Here is a 19,360-nt window from a genome sequence, read left to right on the forward strand (position 1 = left end):
AGCAAATCTTTTCATTGGTGGGCGATGCCCACACATACATTTTTAAAATCGTTATTGTTATTACTCATTACTTTTTTTATTATTACATTTCTTTTTTTTAAGTTGTAGTAAAATTATGACATAAAATTGACCATTTTAACCATTCTTAAGTGTACAGTTCAGTGGCATTAAGCACACTCTTACTGTTATGCAATCATCATCACCATCCATCTCCAGAACTTTTGTCATCTTGCAAAGCTATACCTGAATACCCATTAAATACTAGCTCCCAATTCCCCGCTCTCTTCAGTCTTTGGCTGCCACCATTCTACTTTCTGTCTCTACCATGCATATAATTTATAGCTCCCTTAGTTTCCTGAATTCAGAACATAATACAAAAGAAAAAGAAAAACCCTCCCTCAGATTTCAAATACTGATTCATTACATTAAACATAGTATGATATATATTCAATTTTATTTGCAATAAAAGTACTTATCATTTTAACAGTCATGTAGAATTCTGGGTCTTAATAAACAATAATTTAAGTGGACTTATGGTTTTGTTTTATTATTAACATCGCTTTCAGGAACATCTTTCAATGGGCTTTTTCTTTCTATTAGCTCTGTAAGAGTACTTCCTAGAAGTGAAACTGCTGGAGCAAAGAAAGCTATGCACATTTTTAAGATTTTTGACCAGTTGCCAAATTGCCCACCAAAAGGGTTGTTGCTTTAACTTTTAGTGATGCTTCTAATATTCAAATAGATTGTTCTGGATTTGAGGGGGGTGGGAGGGAGGCTAGATGGTGTTCAAACAACGACCTACAGTCCCTGCTAAATATTTCGGATATCTATTCTTTTCTTGTAGTTGTAAAAGGCCTTTCCCACGTGATCCCTGCCTGACATGTGGTATAAGAAATTTACAAAGGTCATAAATAGTCATGAGCTGGGAATCAGATTTTCTGAAGTGGGTTTTTTTTGTTTTATTAAAAAAGTTGAAGTTATAATACCACGCTTTACTAACTGAAAGAAATTTGCTATATAGGAGAGCTTTAAAAGAGGCAAAAAATAAAACACATACTTCTAGCTAATTCTAATTACTAATATTTTTCAAAACCAACCCATGAAAGTAAACTCAATTAAAGGGCTCTGAAAAATGTTTTAAGTTATCAGCAAATCAGGGTATTTTATGATTACACAGCAACCACTGTTATATTTAAAAGAAAACTGCAAAACCAAAAACACTTTCTACTTTTCAATTTTCTTTCTTGCCCATTAATTGAACTTATTTGAGATGGCCAAAGGAGGCCTATAAAGAAAACTCCCCACTCTAGTTTTCGCCTACACACCCCAAATCTCATTTCTCGAAGCTAAATTCTCTTGGTTTGGGAAATTTGTTGTTTTATAAATTTCTTCTAGAAGTAAAAATTTCTTCCTTTGCTTTTCAGTGCAAAACAATCTTTTAAAAAGAGACTTCCATAAGAAGAACTTTGTACTAAATGTATCTTTTTCTTTTCCCCAGCTGTGGCCAAGCCAGCAGTTCTCCATGAAGTAGTTCCTGAAACCCCCTGGTTACTTTTCCCATTTCCCCACTGCCAGTTACACTAACATATGTTTTCATTTATAGCATTATGGATATTCTCTAGACAGTCTGTTGAAAAGAAATTAATCCCAGCAGTGAGCCAAGATCCTGAATTCTAAGCAATTTCTTGTGAATTCATGATAAGGCTATTATTTATGCTGAGACTGAATATGAATGTGTCAACAGCTGACCAGGGCTGCACTATTATGCATTTGACTTATCTGGCTTACATCTCAGCCTGCAGTTAGATTACACAGCAACCACTACATTTCTCATTAACAGATTCAACACAAATACAACAGACAAAATTCTTACAATAGCTTCATGTTCATATCACCAGGGTAGAATACCTACTTTTTATTGAGCACTTGCTAGGTGCCCAGAATTGTCTAATCATTTCACATGTGCTATGTAGTCACTTTGCAGGCACTAGTTAGCAATAGTATCTGCTAATAATATGTCTCAAAAGTGCACAGATGTTATTCTGATTCATGTTTTACAGTTAGTGTAACTGAGACTCACCAAAGTTAAGTAGTTGGTTCAGAATCATAAGAGCTAAGAATCATGGAGCTAAGGTTTGAACACTCACCTCTCACACCAAACACAAAATGCTGAGACAACACAAACAACAATAATGGCACGTATTAGTGTACCCTCATGAGATGGATACTGGGGACAGGGGACAAGAACACAGTGCTTTTCAGGAATGCCCACGCTTATTATCACTTTTCCCAGAAGCCCAAGTGATTTGAGGTGGTCTCAGAACACAAGTCACTGGAATCGTCACGTGCACAACAAGTACAGAATGCTTTTCTCAAAATGTTCATAACCATCTGACAAGCCCTATTTTGTATTATAAAGAAAGACAAAACCACCGATCAATTTGTTCCAACTCCCACATTGAAAAAACTCACACACATGTGCGTGCTTACACACACACACACACACACAAAGTCTGACCTCAAACCCAGAAATTATGCCACCACTCAGTGCTGTATTCATTGTAACAAAGTGAAAACTAACCACATGGCCCAGTTTACATGAAATTTTGCTGTGAGTTGACGCAGGACTGTGAAGTTGAAAGGGGAAGGGCCTGGGTTTGAAACTGAGCTCCCCATTTCTCAGTGGTGTGACCGTGGGCAAGAACAGCAGTGCCAGCAGCAGACTACACTGACTGAGTGCAGTGGTCCCTGGAATCCACAGGGAGCGGTTCCAGGACTCCCCATCGCTATCGAAATCCAAGTTACTTACAGAACATGGCATAGAACAACGCATAGAGTCGGCCGTCTGCATCCTCGGATTCCCAGCCTCGGATCAGAGACAATAGTTTTGGCTCTTCCAGTAAGTGGCCCCGGGGTGACCTCTGAAAAACGTTCACTATTCACTTGACCCAGACAATCCCACAAAATCATGTAAATCGACAGGTTCAACCATATGGGTTCACTTTAAGAACACTCGTGAAACTGCCCAGGCCATCGAGGGCGTGCATGTCCGAAAAGCCACAGAGTCCCTAACGGATGTCACGGAGCAGAAGCAGTGTGCGTCCTTCCGACATGACAATGGAGGAGTTGGGAGGTGTGCACAGGCCAAACAGTGGGGTTGGACACTGGGTCGGGGGCCCAAAAAGAGTGAATTTTCACTGCGCATGCTTGCACGTTCAGAGAGTGACGCTGAGCTTGTTTAGATGTCGATGCACTGGTCACTGAGCACAGCCAGGTGGACAAAGCTCCCAAGGTGCTACACAGAACGTACAGAGCTCCTGGGTGGATGAACCCCCACATGAGCTTGCCCTGCCACCATGAGGTGCTCCTCACTGAAAAAGAACAGATTGTCCCTCAACCAGAAGAGGAGGTTCCTAAACAGAAGAAAACGATCTCCCACAACAAACTGAAGACATGAAAACTTACAGCACGGGAACAAATTCAGCATCAAGTAAGTGCTAATAGAAGTGAAAAAACAAAACTAAACCAAAAAACAACAGGATTTTCGATCCACGGTGGGTTGAATCCAAAGATGTGAAACCCGTGGATACAAAGGGCCAGCTGACGACTTTGTAAGTTACGTCCCATTACTACACACATTATCTCGTTTCCTCCTCAGTTACCTTCTGAGGTGGGAACTATTATCCTCACGTGATGAATGGCAACGCCCAGGCCGCAGTTAAAAAGTGGCAGAAGCAGGAATTGAATCCAATGTTTGTCTAACATCACAGTCTTTAGATACGAGCCTCAGTTTCCTCATTGATAAACTAGATCAGAATATCCGACTCAGAAGGCCGCTACAGTGATTTCCTCAGACAGCATCCAGAAAGGACTCTGCAGCAGTGCTCTGGAAGCAGTAGCTGCTGAAGTTTTCATCATCGTTGTCATCAGCAGCAGCAGGTTATAGAGGCTAAAAGGCTAGCCTTCGGGCTACTGCCAATAAACATTTAACAGCATTCCTTAAGGCTTCAAATTATTCTCATCTCCCTAAACACCCTTTTCAAAGATTAGAAACTTCACATTTCTCTTTACTGAACAAACTTGGCTTGAAAATCGCTTTTGTTGCAGCTAAATCAACATACAGCTATTAATTCATCGCACTGCGCACTTACCGCGTCAGTGCCAACCTTTGGAATTCTACTTACTCATAACCAAGCAGCTGGCTTTATTTTGAGAAAAGCTACTTTAAAAATCTCAGGGGTCTGTGTTTGCCAAAATCAAATGGGAAAATGTTGGGTGTCAAACAATTTAGAAGGGCTCTAAAAATAACACTCTGAGAATGTGAGGCAGTTATATTTTCCTCTGAAGTATAAATTATCACCAGGGCTCACGAAGTCATGGACTTGAACAGCTGAGCGGGCTAATAGATACCTTTCTTTCAAAATCAACCCTGTACACTTCCATCAACATTGACTTACATACGATTTCAGGCCCTTGGAAGGCATAGGCGACGAAGTGGATGGGAGAAAAGTCTGCAAAAGTACAAAGTACAGGGATATCTGGCATTTTCGAAGGGCACGTTCTAACCTGTGAACGTGGCTGTCCTGAGCATTCAGAGTACCCAAGGGGCCAGGCCTGCCTGCACCATCACAGCTCTCTTACACTTTTTCCGGGCCAATGTTGGCTTGTCTTGGTGCTCACGTCACAGTCATGTGAAAAAACGATCCCCCATACGTGTGTATGAGTGCATGCCCAAGTGTTGGGGCTGGGGGAGTGGCTCAGGAGATTCTTCCAATAGCAAAACTCAGGCCCTCCTTTTTGAGCAATGTCATCTTTTGGAACATAAATAAAAAGTCAGGTAACAAACCTTATATTGATTCTACTAAAGACCATCCGGATAGCAACCAGTTAAGGGACTACATGTGAAGTCTTAAGTTATTGAGTGAGAGATACCCCATGCACTAATTTTCTTTTAGCCTTGACAGTCTCACTAAATAATTGAGACATTTGGACAGACCAAAATTATGTTCCAGCAAGTATTTTGAAAACTTCATCTGACACAGTCACTCTACATTCTAATCTCTGATTAGTCTAGTATCGTACATACTGTTAGCATCGTACATACTGTTAGCATTACTATATGTTAGGTTGGTGCAAAAATAATTGTAGTTTTTGCAATTATTTTTAACCTTTTAAGCCACAATTACTTTTGCACCAACCTAATACATATATAATTAACTTTCTGAATCTAGTATCTTTTTTGATTGATTAGGAACCTTATCAAATCGCATGATTTGTAAATTTGAGGGCTTTTTGTACTTATTTCTCCCTTTCCCTTCCCAGGGGGACCTTTATATTAAGCTGAAAAAAGCCATCTATATCTCTTGAATAAAACCAGCCTGAAAGTGCCCTGTGGCCTAGTTAACAGAAAAAGCAAGGAAGCAAAAGATGTAAACTGTGGCCCCACTGTAGTCACCATTAGTTAAATGACGTTGGGCAAAGCACTTATCTGAGCCTCGCTTTTCTAGTTTGTAAATGGGCATAGGGGACTGGCCCTCCTGTTCTAACAGTCACCCATCTCAGTTCATGTTCCAAGAATCAACTTGGATATTATTTACCTTTCTTTTATGATTATTCAAATGACAAATGACATTTTGTCATAAATTAGAAATTGATTCTTATGAATAAACATTTTTATTTATTCATTTAATACATAAACATCTATTAAGTCCCTGCTGTGTGCCAAATGCAGTACTTGAGGCTAGGAATAGATGCAAAACCAGGATCTAAATAAACAATTCCTCTTCTCCTAGTTAAATGGGAAGACAGGCAATGAACAAGTAATTTAGAAACCAAACACTCTATGGTTTAGAATTACACACATGTGCCAAACTATAAAGGGACACAAGGGAATGATTAACATGAAATTCAGGCTTTGATTACTTCTTCCAGGGAGAAAGTGTGAAGCCATGGGGAAGGAGCCCATAATGAGAATGTTAGCCTAGATGTTCACGTTATTATTTGCTAAACTATCTTGTACATTATGTATAGCCTCTTTTGCAAATATGCCATATTTCACAATTTAAAGTTTTGACAGATTATATTTTTTAAAAAAATCATGTACAAACCCAAATGATTGGCATCCAAAACATGCACAATTTCAGATTTTAGCATAATAAATAGTTCTGATGTCACTGGAGATGACATTTTTAAAGAAAGACAAATTCAGTTTTGTTTTTAGTTCAATCTCGCATCTCAAGTTGCCAAAGTTTTTCCAGTTAAGTCAATGGGCAGTCCCAATGCTCGGTGCTTAGAATCCATTGGTAAATCTCTTAAATTTAAAGTAATGTATTATTGAACATATATAATCACATTCTTTCCTCACTTATCAAATGCACATCTATATTTGAGGCTCAAGAACTTGAAAACTTCTAAACATCAAAAATTGGGTTTTTCCTGCAGCTGAAGCGGAACAATAATGAATGCCCACTACAATTTTACATATATATGTGTGTATGTATATATATATATGTATGTACATACTTACAAGAAGCGGAGTACAGCGTTAGGAATAGAGACAGTGGAAATGTAATGGCTCTGTGCGATGTCAGAGGGATAGTGGATGGGGGGATGGGGCTCACACTGTGTGAGGGATATAAATGATAAATGTCTAAGTAGTACTTTGTCTTGTGCACCTGAAATTAATAAAAAAAAAAAAAGAGAGAGAAAAAATAATTGGGTTTTTGAAAAAAAGTCAACGACCTAAACCTTGCTTAATTTTGTAGACTTCCAAAAGAAATCTGAGGAGGGAGCTGTCCATCATCACATATGTAACTGAAAGGATAGAGGTGGAGAACCAGAGTTCATTTCCCACTGTAATTTCATTTTTTAACCACCTCCACTGAAAACCATCGTTAAGAAATGGCATTCTACGCTTCAGGTTTCCTCTGGTCTTTCCTCTTCTAGAATCACAAGGACAGGTAGGTATAAACATAGGGCCCCTGGGATCTTTCTTTCACAGACACTCACCTGGTCACTTCCCTGTCTCCCTAAGATGCAGCCCTGTGTGGAATCAACCAATTCAAAAGACGAACAGTTTATGTGTCATGAAAGGAACATCACTTGGGTGGAAGACATGAGAGGAAACACAAGAAGTTTTCTACTACAACATTACCATTGGCATAAGAAAAAAGAAAGACTGACTAGACCAAAAGTTATTTTTAATACCATATTCCTCAAGCAAAAATGCAGAAGACCTCTTTCCTATATAAAGGGGTCAAAGACTGACCCATGCAAAAAAGGATTTTGTATTACAAATGTTTACTTTCTTATGTCAAGTAAAAGAAGTACCACACCATCCAAAATATTTTACTAAAAAATCCCTAACACGTTAACAGGGAACTGTTATGCTTGCATATTTCCAAGGGTGACGTTGTAACAGTAAAGTGGTTCAATCAAAGCATCACCTGATTGGGTCCATTTGCGTACAAGACATCTGCAAATTCCTATTTGATTATTAAATGAAATTGTGACACAAAAAGCAGTTATTGTTTTAAAAAAGTAGTTATTGTCTAACTTGGGTATTCACTGAATTAAAATACAGTTGATTCTCATTCTTTGCTGTAGTTATGTTCTATAACGTAACTGCTGAATTAGGGGATACTGAACCATTGCTCCTAGAGGAAATATAGGGTTAAGGTCCTATCAGCCTCTGCTCTCACATTTCATCAACCGATCAATACATAATCTTGTTTTATGTGTGTTTCTGTTTAAAGACACACAATGTAATATACAGTTGCTTCGTTAACACTGAACTCATGGCCAACAGCCCTATAACTCACGCCTGAACAAAGCTTCCGTAACACACACATTTTCTCCATCCCACACATCACAGCCTTCTCGTGTTCAGGGACACCGGAGAGCACTTCTGCTCTACACCAGGGGGCCAACTTTAACCAGCGAAATTACTAACAAAAAGCATGAAAATGGGGACAACGTGGCACTGAAGAGACTGGGACACCTGCTTACAGTAAGAGCTGAAACAAGAAGGCAGAGTATTGCCTTGCTCAATCTCAGCTGGGAACTTGCACATGGAGCAACTCAACATTTTCACCCCTCTGTGCATGTCTGTTAATGATCATGACAGCACTGTCAGTGGTGACTGGGGGGGTTACAAATACATCTGAGTAAGTGAATTCACAAACACTGTATTCTGCTAATAGTAAGCATTGCCCATAGTTCAACAAGTGGTTCATGACTCAGCACATCACAATTTTAACAAAGTAACATCTTAAACTATTTCTGAAGTTTTTGTTATGACTAAAAAATATACCAGACATTTCTTTTTGACCCTATTTCATCCTACAATAGGACAGCCTATTACTTCTATGACCATATAAAATATTATCTTGAGTGAGCCTGATGTCCTAAGTGAGACATCTCACACTGTCTGCTGTGCAGCTACCTTCTCACCCACAACTCCACTCTAGACAGAGTCCACTACTGAGTCTCGTTCCACCCAAGTACAGTAGAAAGAGCTCAAAAACCACAGAATGTTTCCCACAGACAGAACTTGTTTGTTACTCTTCTAGAGACTGTATAATCTAGACTCGACCCAAGCTTGATATTAGACAGGTGTGTAACAGGCATATTTCCCCCATGAAAATGGCTGTTTATGGGGCTGCGGTTGGGTGTGCCCATCTGCCTATTCGGAGAAATTGGTCCCGTGAACCTGCATCTGTGATACTAAAGATGTTGAGGACGCTGGTCATTATACTACATGATGTCCCCTTCATCGGGCCCCTGGGAGAGGTTCGTTTCTGGTCTTGGTGTCAGAAATCTGTAAGTCTTCTGAGAATTGGTTTGTTCTTATCATACAATATGTGGATCAAGTGCCCAGTGAATATCACTCTTTACCAGGACTGCGGGAAAGCTCACGGCCACATTGGTGGTTCACCTCAGGGCTTGGTGGCATTCATTTTATGAACTGGCCTCATTCTTGGATCCAGTTTATACCATGCCCTTGTTCTCCCTTTGCTTTGCTTTTTTTTCCCCAACCTATTTCCAATTTACATTACCTACACTGTGACGTTCTGTAAATACCTTTAATCCTTAGTAAACTTGAGGAAGGTTAAATAATCTGACCTTTGCTCCCCGAGAGAAGGTCTTCCCCCAGAGAAGGTCTCCCTGCTGCTTTTGATTCCAACAGAACCCCAAGCTTATCTCCTCCATTTTCCTGCCATCATCCTACATTCATTCAAGTTTCTCTTGGTGTCTCCCATGGTCACCCATCCTCCCAGGTTGCTCCACATTGCAGGACTGTAGGTAGTGACAGCCCAGACCAGTCACACTGCGGACTGGAATGCCCAGGGTGCTGATCTGGCTGGTCATGTAGGGCCCAGGGTGACTTTTCTAAAGAGCAGTTAAAGAAATAAGATACGGGAACAAAAGTAGGTCCAACCATGTCAGCCTGGTGTGTGGAAGGCTGCACATGAGCAGCAGGCCACACACCGGGGGCCTGACCGTTAGCAGATGGCATGCACACTCTTCCAGGTGTGTGAAGGAAAGGCTGTCCTCTCCAGAAGGCAGGTGCTCAGGACCCAAGGAACCTTGGCTCTCCATTCTATGCAGCGAGTGCACAGGCAGGATACACAGTTTCAGTGAACAGCTGACTCTTTTAACATAATTAACAATTAATGTTCCATTTCAGCTCTCAGGTCTAGAAAAGCTCTGACAAAGCCTCTATTCACTAAAGTGCTGTATTCTTAAGTGATGTCATTCTGTCTGTTTGCAGTTTAAGTACCTGGTTAAAATTAAACTTTTCTAAATGCCCCACTTACAGCATTGTTTCCGTATATGTAAGGACTTTGAGCTTTTAAAATTATCCCCAGAGAAGAAGAGGGAGAAAGGAAATAGAGTATGTACACACACACACACACACACACACACACACACACACACACACACGCCCTTTACTTTTGAGAATTATCTAATAACAAAAAATTACAGTCACCATGCCTAGACAAAAACGAAAGAATCTAATTTTTAAAAAGCTACAAGAATGAACAGACTAAGCTATTTTCTTGATCTATCCACGACAATTAAGAATTCATTTCAACAGTTACAAGAGGAATGGGGGCATATCTCTGTAATGTCTGTCATTTGAAATTGTCATTGCCAGGTAATTATGTAGTTCCTTTCTAATTACAAAACAAGTTTTTCTTTTAAAGAATGGTTCTATTAACCCCAAAAGTTTCCTCAACTCTTAATAATAAAAGAAACATCTACTGTTCTAACTAGTTCCGGCCTAATCATCCAACTTTACTCTGAGAAGGAAATTTTTTAAAATAAAGCTTTGAGTTTACAGAAGTAGGAAAATGTCTCATGTATTATTCTTAATCATCTGTTGCAACTGCAGTGTTCTCTTTATATTCTTTAGGTACTATAACTTAGATAAAACATTGAATTAAATACGGGAGCTGAAATTTTGTTATCAAAATTTACTGTTCTCATATAAACAGCTTACAAAATGCTTATCAAAAAACTGGTAAAGACACACATGAAATAAAATAGATATCTGGCTCTATTAGTCTTTCTATAAGGCTTTACAATTACCGTGTTTCCCCGAAAATAAGACCTAACCAGAAAATAAGCACTAGCATGATTTTTCAGGATGCTCGTAATATAAAATAAGCCCTAAAATAAGAAAATAAGACCAGGTCTTATGTTAACTTTTGCTCCAAAAGACGCATTAGGGCTTACGTTCAGGGAATGTCATCCTGAAAAATCATGCTAGGGCTTATTTTCTGGTTAGGTCTTATTTTCGGGGAAATACGGTAATAATCCATTCTTTGAATTAACTAACATTTAGAAATTACTGCAGAAATCTCAGAACACATAATAGGGTAAATGAGGTGTACGTTTTAAATTTAAAACCTTTCAGGAATTGAACTGCAGCAATTCCAATTAACACTGTAAAACTAATGAATCTAATTAAGAGACCACTTGGGAAAGGCAGATGGTTTTTAACTTCAACACTAGCAATAAACCAAATTCCTCTCTGGTCTTATTTATGGCTGGAATGGAAGGAAATCTTCTCCAGGTAGCAAACAACCCAGGGTAGAAAGGCCTTCTTGCTCCCTTTGAAGAGGCACCAAATCTGGGAGGGAGCCAGCGTCCAAGAGACCTAGTTACGAGGTGGGGGGCCTCACTGTCAGGGGGCTTCACCATCTGACAGCACTTCGCCATCTACACCCACCCAGCAGAAAAATAACTTTTCCTTGGCACTAAAATGTATTCATATCACATTTTAAAATAACTCCAGCCATTGCCAATCATTTTCTTCAAACGAAATAATCAAACAGGACTAAGTCTTAACTCAGTTGAGAGTAAGAACCTCTTCAGTGATTGCTACCCCTAACCTTCTGCTTCAACCCCAATTTACATGAGAAATAGAGCCTTTCCTTCAGAAGAGTGGAAATGCAGCGCTCTCCAAACTTTTCCAGTTATGTGCAAATGGTGGTTACAGGCTTGGGTTTCGAAGGGCCACAGAACTATCCTAGTGAAAAGGCACGCCATAGGTGGGAAAATGGAGCACAGCATTCATGGGAGACAAGAGAACAAATGCTAATTCTGTTGAAAGGGCATTTGCTGGAAAATCCAAATTGCCAATGAACAATCAACTATAAGGTTCGGGTTAGACTGTATTTCCACCATAAATTGTACCCAATTCTATTCCACTTTAAAATCCGGCAAGATTTTCTAGGACTAACATGATTGTATTTAATTGAACAAAAGGCCTCTCTAAAATTTTAATCAAGTTTAAATTGACCCAAAGGACCTTGATCGTTGATATTCTATTCCAGAGATTACAAAAATAACTGATGATCAATACTGAGATCTTTTATCAAGCTGGCAAAAGAGAATTATCTAAAAAGGCAATGCAAGTGATACAGATTCTTCTTACTCAATGGAACATAACAAAGTATCTCTTCATGACTGATTTTTCATCCTCTAGACCTGAATAATGCATCGAGGATGACAGGTATTCCGTAATGCATTGAGTTCTGGTTCATCTGAGTTGGTCAAAGAAAATGTTAAAACTAATGAACAAATACTTATTTCACATCCTAGACTGGGAAATAACATGTCATTATTGTTTTGGGGGCACTGAGGCACTTTACTGTGTATCTGATTTTACAATATCATCCTAAATAACAGGGAAAAACATTGCTGACCATCTGTAAGTCTGGGGAAAAGGGATCATAGTTCCTCAGGAAAACAGGAAAACTTTCATACATAAAATATAAGGAGTCTTTTCCCACATCGGAGAAAGAATAGCAAGCACTGGACAAAAAACATAAAAGTCAAAAATGATCAGTAAAAGTTTCCTTTTCACTTTCTCTGAGCTAAATGCCTAAAACCTACATTCTTCCCACATGAAATATACTTTAAAGACAGATGTAGAATTGACTTATTAATAAAATTCACAAATGACATATACATATTAAAATATTAAGCTCTTCTAAAACATATTTATATAATTAAAGACAAAATTAGTCTTTTATAAGATTTCATGAATTATAACATATTCTTGAATAGTGTTTGTTACTGTGCTTTTCTATATTCTTACCTTTGAAAGAAACAAAGGAGGTACCATTATATATATATATATATATATATATATATATATATATATATATATGTGTGTGTGTGTGTGTGTTTTATATATATATATATACACAGATAGATATACATACATACATATAGATAGATAGATAGATAGACTCATATATATATATATATATATATATATATATATATATATATACATTTTCCTAGGTATTTCTGTTATTTTGAGTAGGAATAAAGTCTACTTTCTAAATAAAACTAAACAGTTTTGAGATTGATTATGTGATAGATATTGATCTTAACTGAAGCAACATATAGCGGGGTACCAAAAGAATGTATATATATGACTTGTATTCATCTTTTGTTATCAGTATATATTGAGTATTATAGATTTTCCCTTTCTTAAAATATGTACACATTTTTTGGCACCTTCTGTATATTTGTATATATATTATATACAGTATAATATACACACACACCAAACTTATGCTCACTAAGCCTAGATTTTTTTCTTTTTTTAAAAAAAAATCATTGATTATATTTTATATTTGTTTTCCAGCCTTACTGAAATATAATTGACATATAACATTATGGAAGTTTAAGGTATATAACATAATGATTTGATACACTTACATATTGAGAAATGATTACCCTCATTTAGGGATTACTCCCAGTAGGGTTTCTTAACACTTCCATAACCTCACATAGTTAACATTTCTTTTCTGGGGTGAGAACATTTAAGATCTACTCTCTTAGCAACTTTCAAGTCTATAGTACAAGATTATTAACTACAGTCACCATGCCGTGTATTAGATCCCCAGAACTTATAACTAGAAGTTTGTACCCTTTGACTGACACCGTGTTTCCCCAAAAACACGACCTAGTCAGACCATCAGCTCTAATGCATCTTTTGGAGCAAAAATTAATACAAGACCCGGTATTATATATATTATGTTAGATAAGACCCGGTCTTATATTTTAGTAAAATAAGACCGGGTCTTATATTAATTTTTGCTTCAAAAGATGCATTAGATTATGCAACTGATTATTTGGCTAGGTCTTATTTTTGGTCCTCTTTTGTGAGTGTCTTTAGTTGCGCTGTCGTGGCTGCCTCAATGTCCTTAATCAATTCAAAACGTCTTCCTTTCATGGTCATTTTTCACTTGGGGGAAGAGCCAGAAGTTGTAAGGTGCCAGATCTGGTGAATAAGGTGGATGAGGACACTGTAATGTTTTGACAGAAATTGCTGTGCCAGAAGCAATGTGTGACATGGAGCACTGTCATGATGGAGGATGAAATAAAGACACTCACGAAAGAGGACTTCCAGAACTGCTTCAGAAAGTGGCAAGAACGATGGAATAAGTGTGTTCGAAGTGAGGGGAAGTATTTCGAGGGGGATTAATGGCAATGTGTCTTTTACCATAATGAATTTTCTATTTACACATTCACCAAATTTTGCGATCACATCCTGTATCTATAGAGATATATACCTCACATCTTCTTATCCATTCATCTGTACAAAGATACTTAGGTTGTTTCCACATCTTGGCTATTGTGAATAATGCTGTGATGTAAATAAATAAATAAAAAAAGAAAGATAAAAAAAATGTAATCAGTCAATACTAATGTCACATAACAGAATAGCAAAATCCTGTTAAGACTAAATCTTACACGGACAGTGACTATTGTTATATTTTGAAATAGTGACTCGGACATTAAAGAGTCTTTGCTTTAAAAAAAAAAAAAGTAAATTTGTGATAATGTGCTTCCTTAGTAGTGCATTATATAAAAACAAGATTTAGCAGTCTAATATCTGCCACTATTTCAAAGTAATACTGAATGTAAATAATATTGTGAAATAATTGCAATGACTGCAATGAACTATTAAAGTATCCATGACATTTCAAAAAAAAAAATAATGCTGTGATGAACATGGGGGTGTAGTTATCTCTTGGACACCCTGATTTAATTTCCTTTGGCATATACCCAGAAGTGGAATTTCTGGATCATACTGTAGCTCTATTTTTAATTGTTAGGAACCTACATACTGCTTTTCACAGTGGCTGTAACAATTTACATTACAACCAACTATGCACGAGGATTCCCTTTTCACTACATCCTCTCCAGCACTTATTATCTCTTGCCATTTTGACAATAGCCATTTTAATAGGTGTGAGGTGCTATCTCACTGTGGGTTTTCCCCCCGTTTTGTTGAGAAATAACTGATATACATCACTGTGTAAGTTTAAGGCATATAGCATGATGATCTGATTTACATATATTGTGAAATGATTATCATAATAGGTTTAGCAAATAATAGGTTCGGCCATCTTCTCATATGGGTAAAATAAAAAAGAAAAGAAAAAAGCAACAAGGAAACGTTTTCTCCTTGTGATGAGAACTCAGGATTTACTCTTTTAACAACTTTCCTATGTATCATACAGCAGTGTTAGCTATTGTCATCATGCTGTACATTACATTCCTAGGACTTTGAGAAGTCTAGATTTCTAAAAATCCTCTTTAACATGAAAATGATCCCCTCTGAAATAAATTTGCTATTCAGCCAGTGAATGTTTACTACTATTGCAGACAAAAGCATTTGGAAAGCCAGTTTCAATGCAGGTAGTGGACACTAATTTTTTCCATTGCCTTGGGGAAGAAGAGAACACTAGAATTATTTATGTATTAAGGAAATCTGCTTAATAGGAATATGTTTCTTTAATGGACCTAAAACAAAATTTTCAGGGGGGCCCTTGCAAAACTGTGTCATGCTTAACACAAAATGACTTTAAACAGAGACTGCCAATTCAGGACGTAGGTATGTCCCTCGCATAAAATAGAAAAATAAACAAGCTGGATGGCAAAGAACAGAAAAGAGGCTTACATATGAGTCCAGATATGCAGAATATATTCCCCAAAGAGGTCGCCTCCCATTAACATGCAATATAGTCGAGTTCATCAAACACAACAAGCAGGGGTGTAAGGGCCTCACTCATGAATACCCTCAGCACTTCCACACTAGGCATTCTGCACAGTAGGTCTTCCCGGCCCGACCCGCACACAGTGTGCAGCATTCTGGAAGCACTCGGGTCCTTCCCAACAGCTGAGGCCCCTGAAACTCTGCGCACGTTGCCCATGGCCTTTTTTAAAACTTCCCTTCGGGCTCATCTGTGGCAGAAATCCACCTAGCCCTCTGCTCCACGCAGTTCTTCACTTTGCCAGATTTCCCATTCCCTCAGTGCCCATGAATGTAGTTCATACCATATTCTAGTCACTTGTTTGCCTGCGTTTTTATGCCATAACGATTCATCAGCTGTTGCATGTGCATATTGGATTAGGATCTTCACTCCAGCAGGAATCTTGTCTTCTAATTTCTTTCTACTGACTCACCCTCTAGACTCCTGCCACCTAGGGCAGTAGATACATGTCCTATAACTCACAATAAGTCAAAGGAGAAAACTCAATACTTGATTTAAAGGGATACTGAGTTTCCAGATTATACTAAATTCTTCTCATTCTGCCCTTCCCACCCCGTTTTAAATTTTTCACTATGGACGCGGCCAGTCAGCTCAGTTGGTTAGAGTGCGGTGTCCTCTTAACAACAAGGTTGCCAGTTCGATCCCCACATGGGCCACTGTGAACTGCGTCCTCCATAGCTAGATTGAAAGAACTACTTGACTTGGAGCTGATGGGTCCTGGAAAAACACACTTAAAATAAATAAAAGTTTAAAAAATATATTTTTTTCCCCACTGTAAACAAGGAGATACTGGAAAACATTACAAAAGCAACTCTCATTCTCTGGGGTAGTACCTGTCAGTGTGGGGATTTTGTGTTTACATAATTAAAATTATCATTCTCTACTGAACAGTGAGGTAACTTCATCTTACAGCAGGGTTTCAAAGCTACAGGTTCACCTCCATTTGACCGCCACTCACGTTTTCTTCCATTCCTTATCAACCGACTTTTCCTTTTCATCTCAGGTCTAATATTTTTGTTTTCCACCAAAAGAGCCAGAGTATTCACAAACAAAACATTGGGTATAATACTCATAATTTTTTAGCCATAGAAATAACAAGAATGCATCAGTTCCTTTTTTATTTTTTTGCCCCCTAAATTTCTCCCATTTCCATTCTTCTCTCAAAACAGCCAAGAGAGAGGTAAGAAATTTGTGTTTCAGCAAACTGGAAACCACCACTGTTTTCCCCTGATTTGTCTCACAACACCACTCACACAATAGCTGTGGAGACAAATTCACACAGAAGCCAAAGCCGCTTGGGCTTCAGATGGTCACTTGCTGACCCCTCCAAGGTCTCAGATCTAATTTTTCATTCATAACTTCGTGTGCATTTTTTAAGAGAAGGCCCCACAAAATGTGCATGTGCCCTGTTACTAAATTCATGCTTAACCACCAGAAGGTAGAGGAACTGGCCAAAGCACCTCCGTGCCCTGGGCCCACGGCAAAGATGGACGAGATGGAGGACGCCTTCTGGTACTCAGGGGCCCTGGAGCAGGAAGTAGGGAGGCCTCCCCTCCTACTAATTCCCTGACTTGGCCAACTTTCCTCCATAGAATGATCACACTACAGTGTCACCCTATCTCTTTATCAGCTTTCTCTAAGAAGACTCTCTTCCTGATAAGGGTCCATGTCCAGTGTGACTTCGGGCTTATCCCCTCCTTCTCACTGGCTAGAACGCAGACAGTAGCCCCTTGCTTACTCATCTCTTCTCTGGAAAGCTCTAGCCCAGCACACATATGTACCACTCTCATGTGCCCAGGACTCTGGATGGTGTCTAGCGTGAAGCTGCAGAGTCAGCTGCCCTCCTTCCCAACATTTCACCTCAAATGACTCTGCTCTACTTAGCCATCATCCCCTTGAGCACCTGTCTCTAGCCAATGCCATTACCCATCCACTGGCCCAGCCAGAAACCTGAGTGTCCTCCTCTCCCCTGCGACCTCCAGGCCCACCTACTCGCCGGGCAATGTCCTCTGTGTGCTCGGCTCCTGCTGTTCCCCTCTCCAGCATGGTCTCCTGCAAGAATGTCTAAATAGCTCTGCCTAGATCTGACCGCAGCCCTTTCCACCTTGGAGGACCCGCCCTCAGCCCTGACTATGTCTCCTCTCCCTGAACCACCTAAAATTTTTCCACGGTACAGAAATCATGTAAACTAACTAAAATGCATGGTAAAATATAAATATCTCTGTCAATGCACTACTGCAAGAAAGCAAAGACACTCGGATCCAAAGAGTCAGCAATAAAACGGAACAACAGAAGCAACCCTTGCCCTGAGAGCCGTTGCTAAACCTGGGGGACACGGGCCTCCCGTTTTTATGGTGGTGATAAGGGGGAGAAATACACCCAGGGCCTGTCCAGAGTAGGCATCAAATAGGAGACATTCACAGAAAGCTGGACCGTCTTCCCTTTGGGGTCCTATCTTGACATGATATTTTAACATTTTAAGTGTTCCAATATACTGAATGCTGGTGTTAATTATTTTCTCATAGCTGCAGAAAGGCTTCAAAAATATTCTGAAACACTACGAAGATATATTAACCCATAAGGAAATACAATCCTCCATGAGGATTAAAAGGGAAGATCCAGTCTATACCACTAATCCATCTTCCCCAGACAAGAAGTGGGTTTCCTCCTAAAATAACAAAGGCAAAGCATGCTCTTTCTTTACCTGCTTTGCAATCCCAAGTACTGTTTTAGAAATGCATGTAGGGAATGGTGACAACATCTGTGCTTTTTCTGTTCCAGTTGAGTAAGTCTTTGACCAGCTACATATAATATGACTAGATTTATGACCCTGTATGGCTTTAATTAAATCTCTTTGAGAAGCATATTTCATTTTCTTAAATCTTCATACAGGTGGCACTTAAATGGAGATCTTGACAGTTTAACATAGTCAGTTATTCCCATCTACAAATTAAGATTTCTGGAGGAAAAAATGCCATTGGACTGAGGGTTATGGTTAAGCAAACTTTTATTATGCTTTACCCTTCAGTTATATGATAAGTTAATGATTTAAAAAAAAAAGAGAGCCTTTGTGAAGCCAGTTACAGAGGGCCACATGTATGATTCCATGTATATGAAATGTGTCAGAATAGGCAAATCTACAGAGACAGAAAGTAGGTTAGTGGTTGTCAGAGGCTGGGAGAAGGAATAAGGTGTGACTCTTGATAGATACGGGGTTTCTTTTTTGGGGGGGTGACAAAAATACTTGGAAACTGTGGTGATGGCTGCACAACTCTGTACATATGCTAAAACCAATTGAATTGTATATACTTTAATGAATGAATTGTATGGTTTGTGAATTATATTAAATAAGGCAGTTTTAAAAATGAACCTGGATGGTTGCCAGGGACTTGGGAGAGAGGGAAAGGAGTAGCGGTTCAATGGGTACAGTTTCAACTTGTAAGACGAATGAAGTTCTGGAGATTGATTACGCAACAATGTGAAGATACATAACACTACTGAACTGTACAGCTAAAAAATGGTTAAGATGGTAAATTTTATGTTACCTTTTTTGGGTGTTTTTTTTTTTGGCTACAGTTGGCAATTATTAAAATTAGTTAAAGGGGAGGAAACACCCTACCGTATTCAAAGCTGCTGACTAAAAGCTGCTGTCCAGTGTTCGTCTTCCTACCTGGGGCACAGGTGTGGCAAACACATGCTGCCTCCTATCGTGGGTAGAAGCAGCCCCCTCTTCCTCTCCAGGACCAGTTTAGCTCCTGTTACCACACCCCCAG

The 19,360-nt window shown here is 38.9% G+C and overlaps 1 protein-coding gene across 4 annotated transcripts in view; it reads right to left on the reverse strand.

Moving 5' to 3' along the window:
- The window catches only part of FARP1 (FERM, ARH/RhoGEF and pleckstrin domain protein 1), a 263,226-nt gene that overhangs the window by 174,637 nt on the left and 69,229 nt on the right, over nt 1-19,360 (reverse strand). The window contains exon 1 of one of the 4 annotated variants that reach the window (XM_081047180.1): nt 14,100-14,167. The exons of the other annotated variants lie outside the window; for them this stretch is intronic. Within the exon in view, the coding sequence (XP_080903306.1) occupies nt 14,100-14,153 (54 nt within the window). The 5' untranslated portion in view covers nt 14,154-14,167. Of the gene's footprint in view, nt 1-14,099; nt 14,168-19,360 lie in introns of those variants that run through there. 4 annotated transcript variants of the gene reach the window in all.

Source organism: Rhinolophus hipposideros (assembly GCF_964194185.1).
Source record: "Rhinolophus hipposideros genome assembly, chromosome: 4".
NCBI classification, from domain to species: Eukaryota; Metazoa; Chordata; class Mammalia; order Chiroptera; family Rhinolophidae; genus Rhinolophus; species Rhinolophus hipposideros.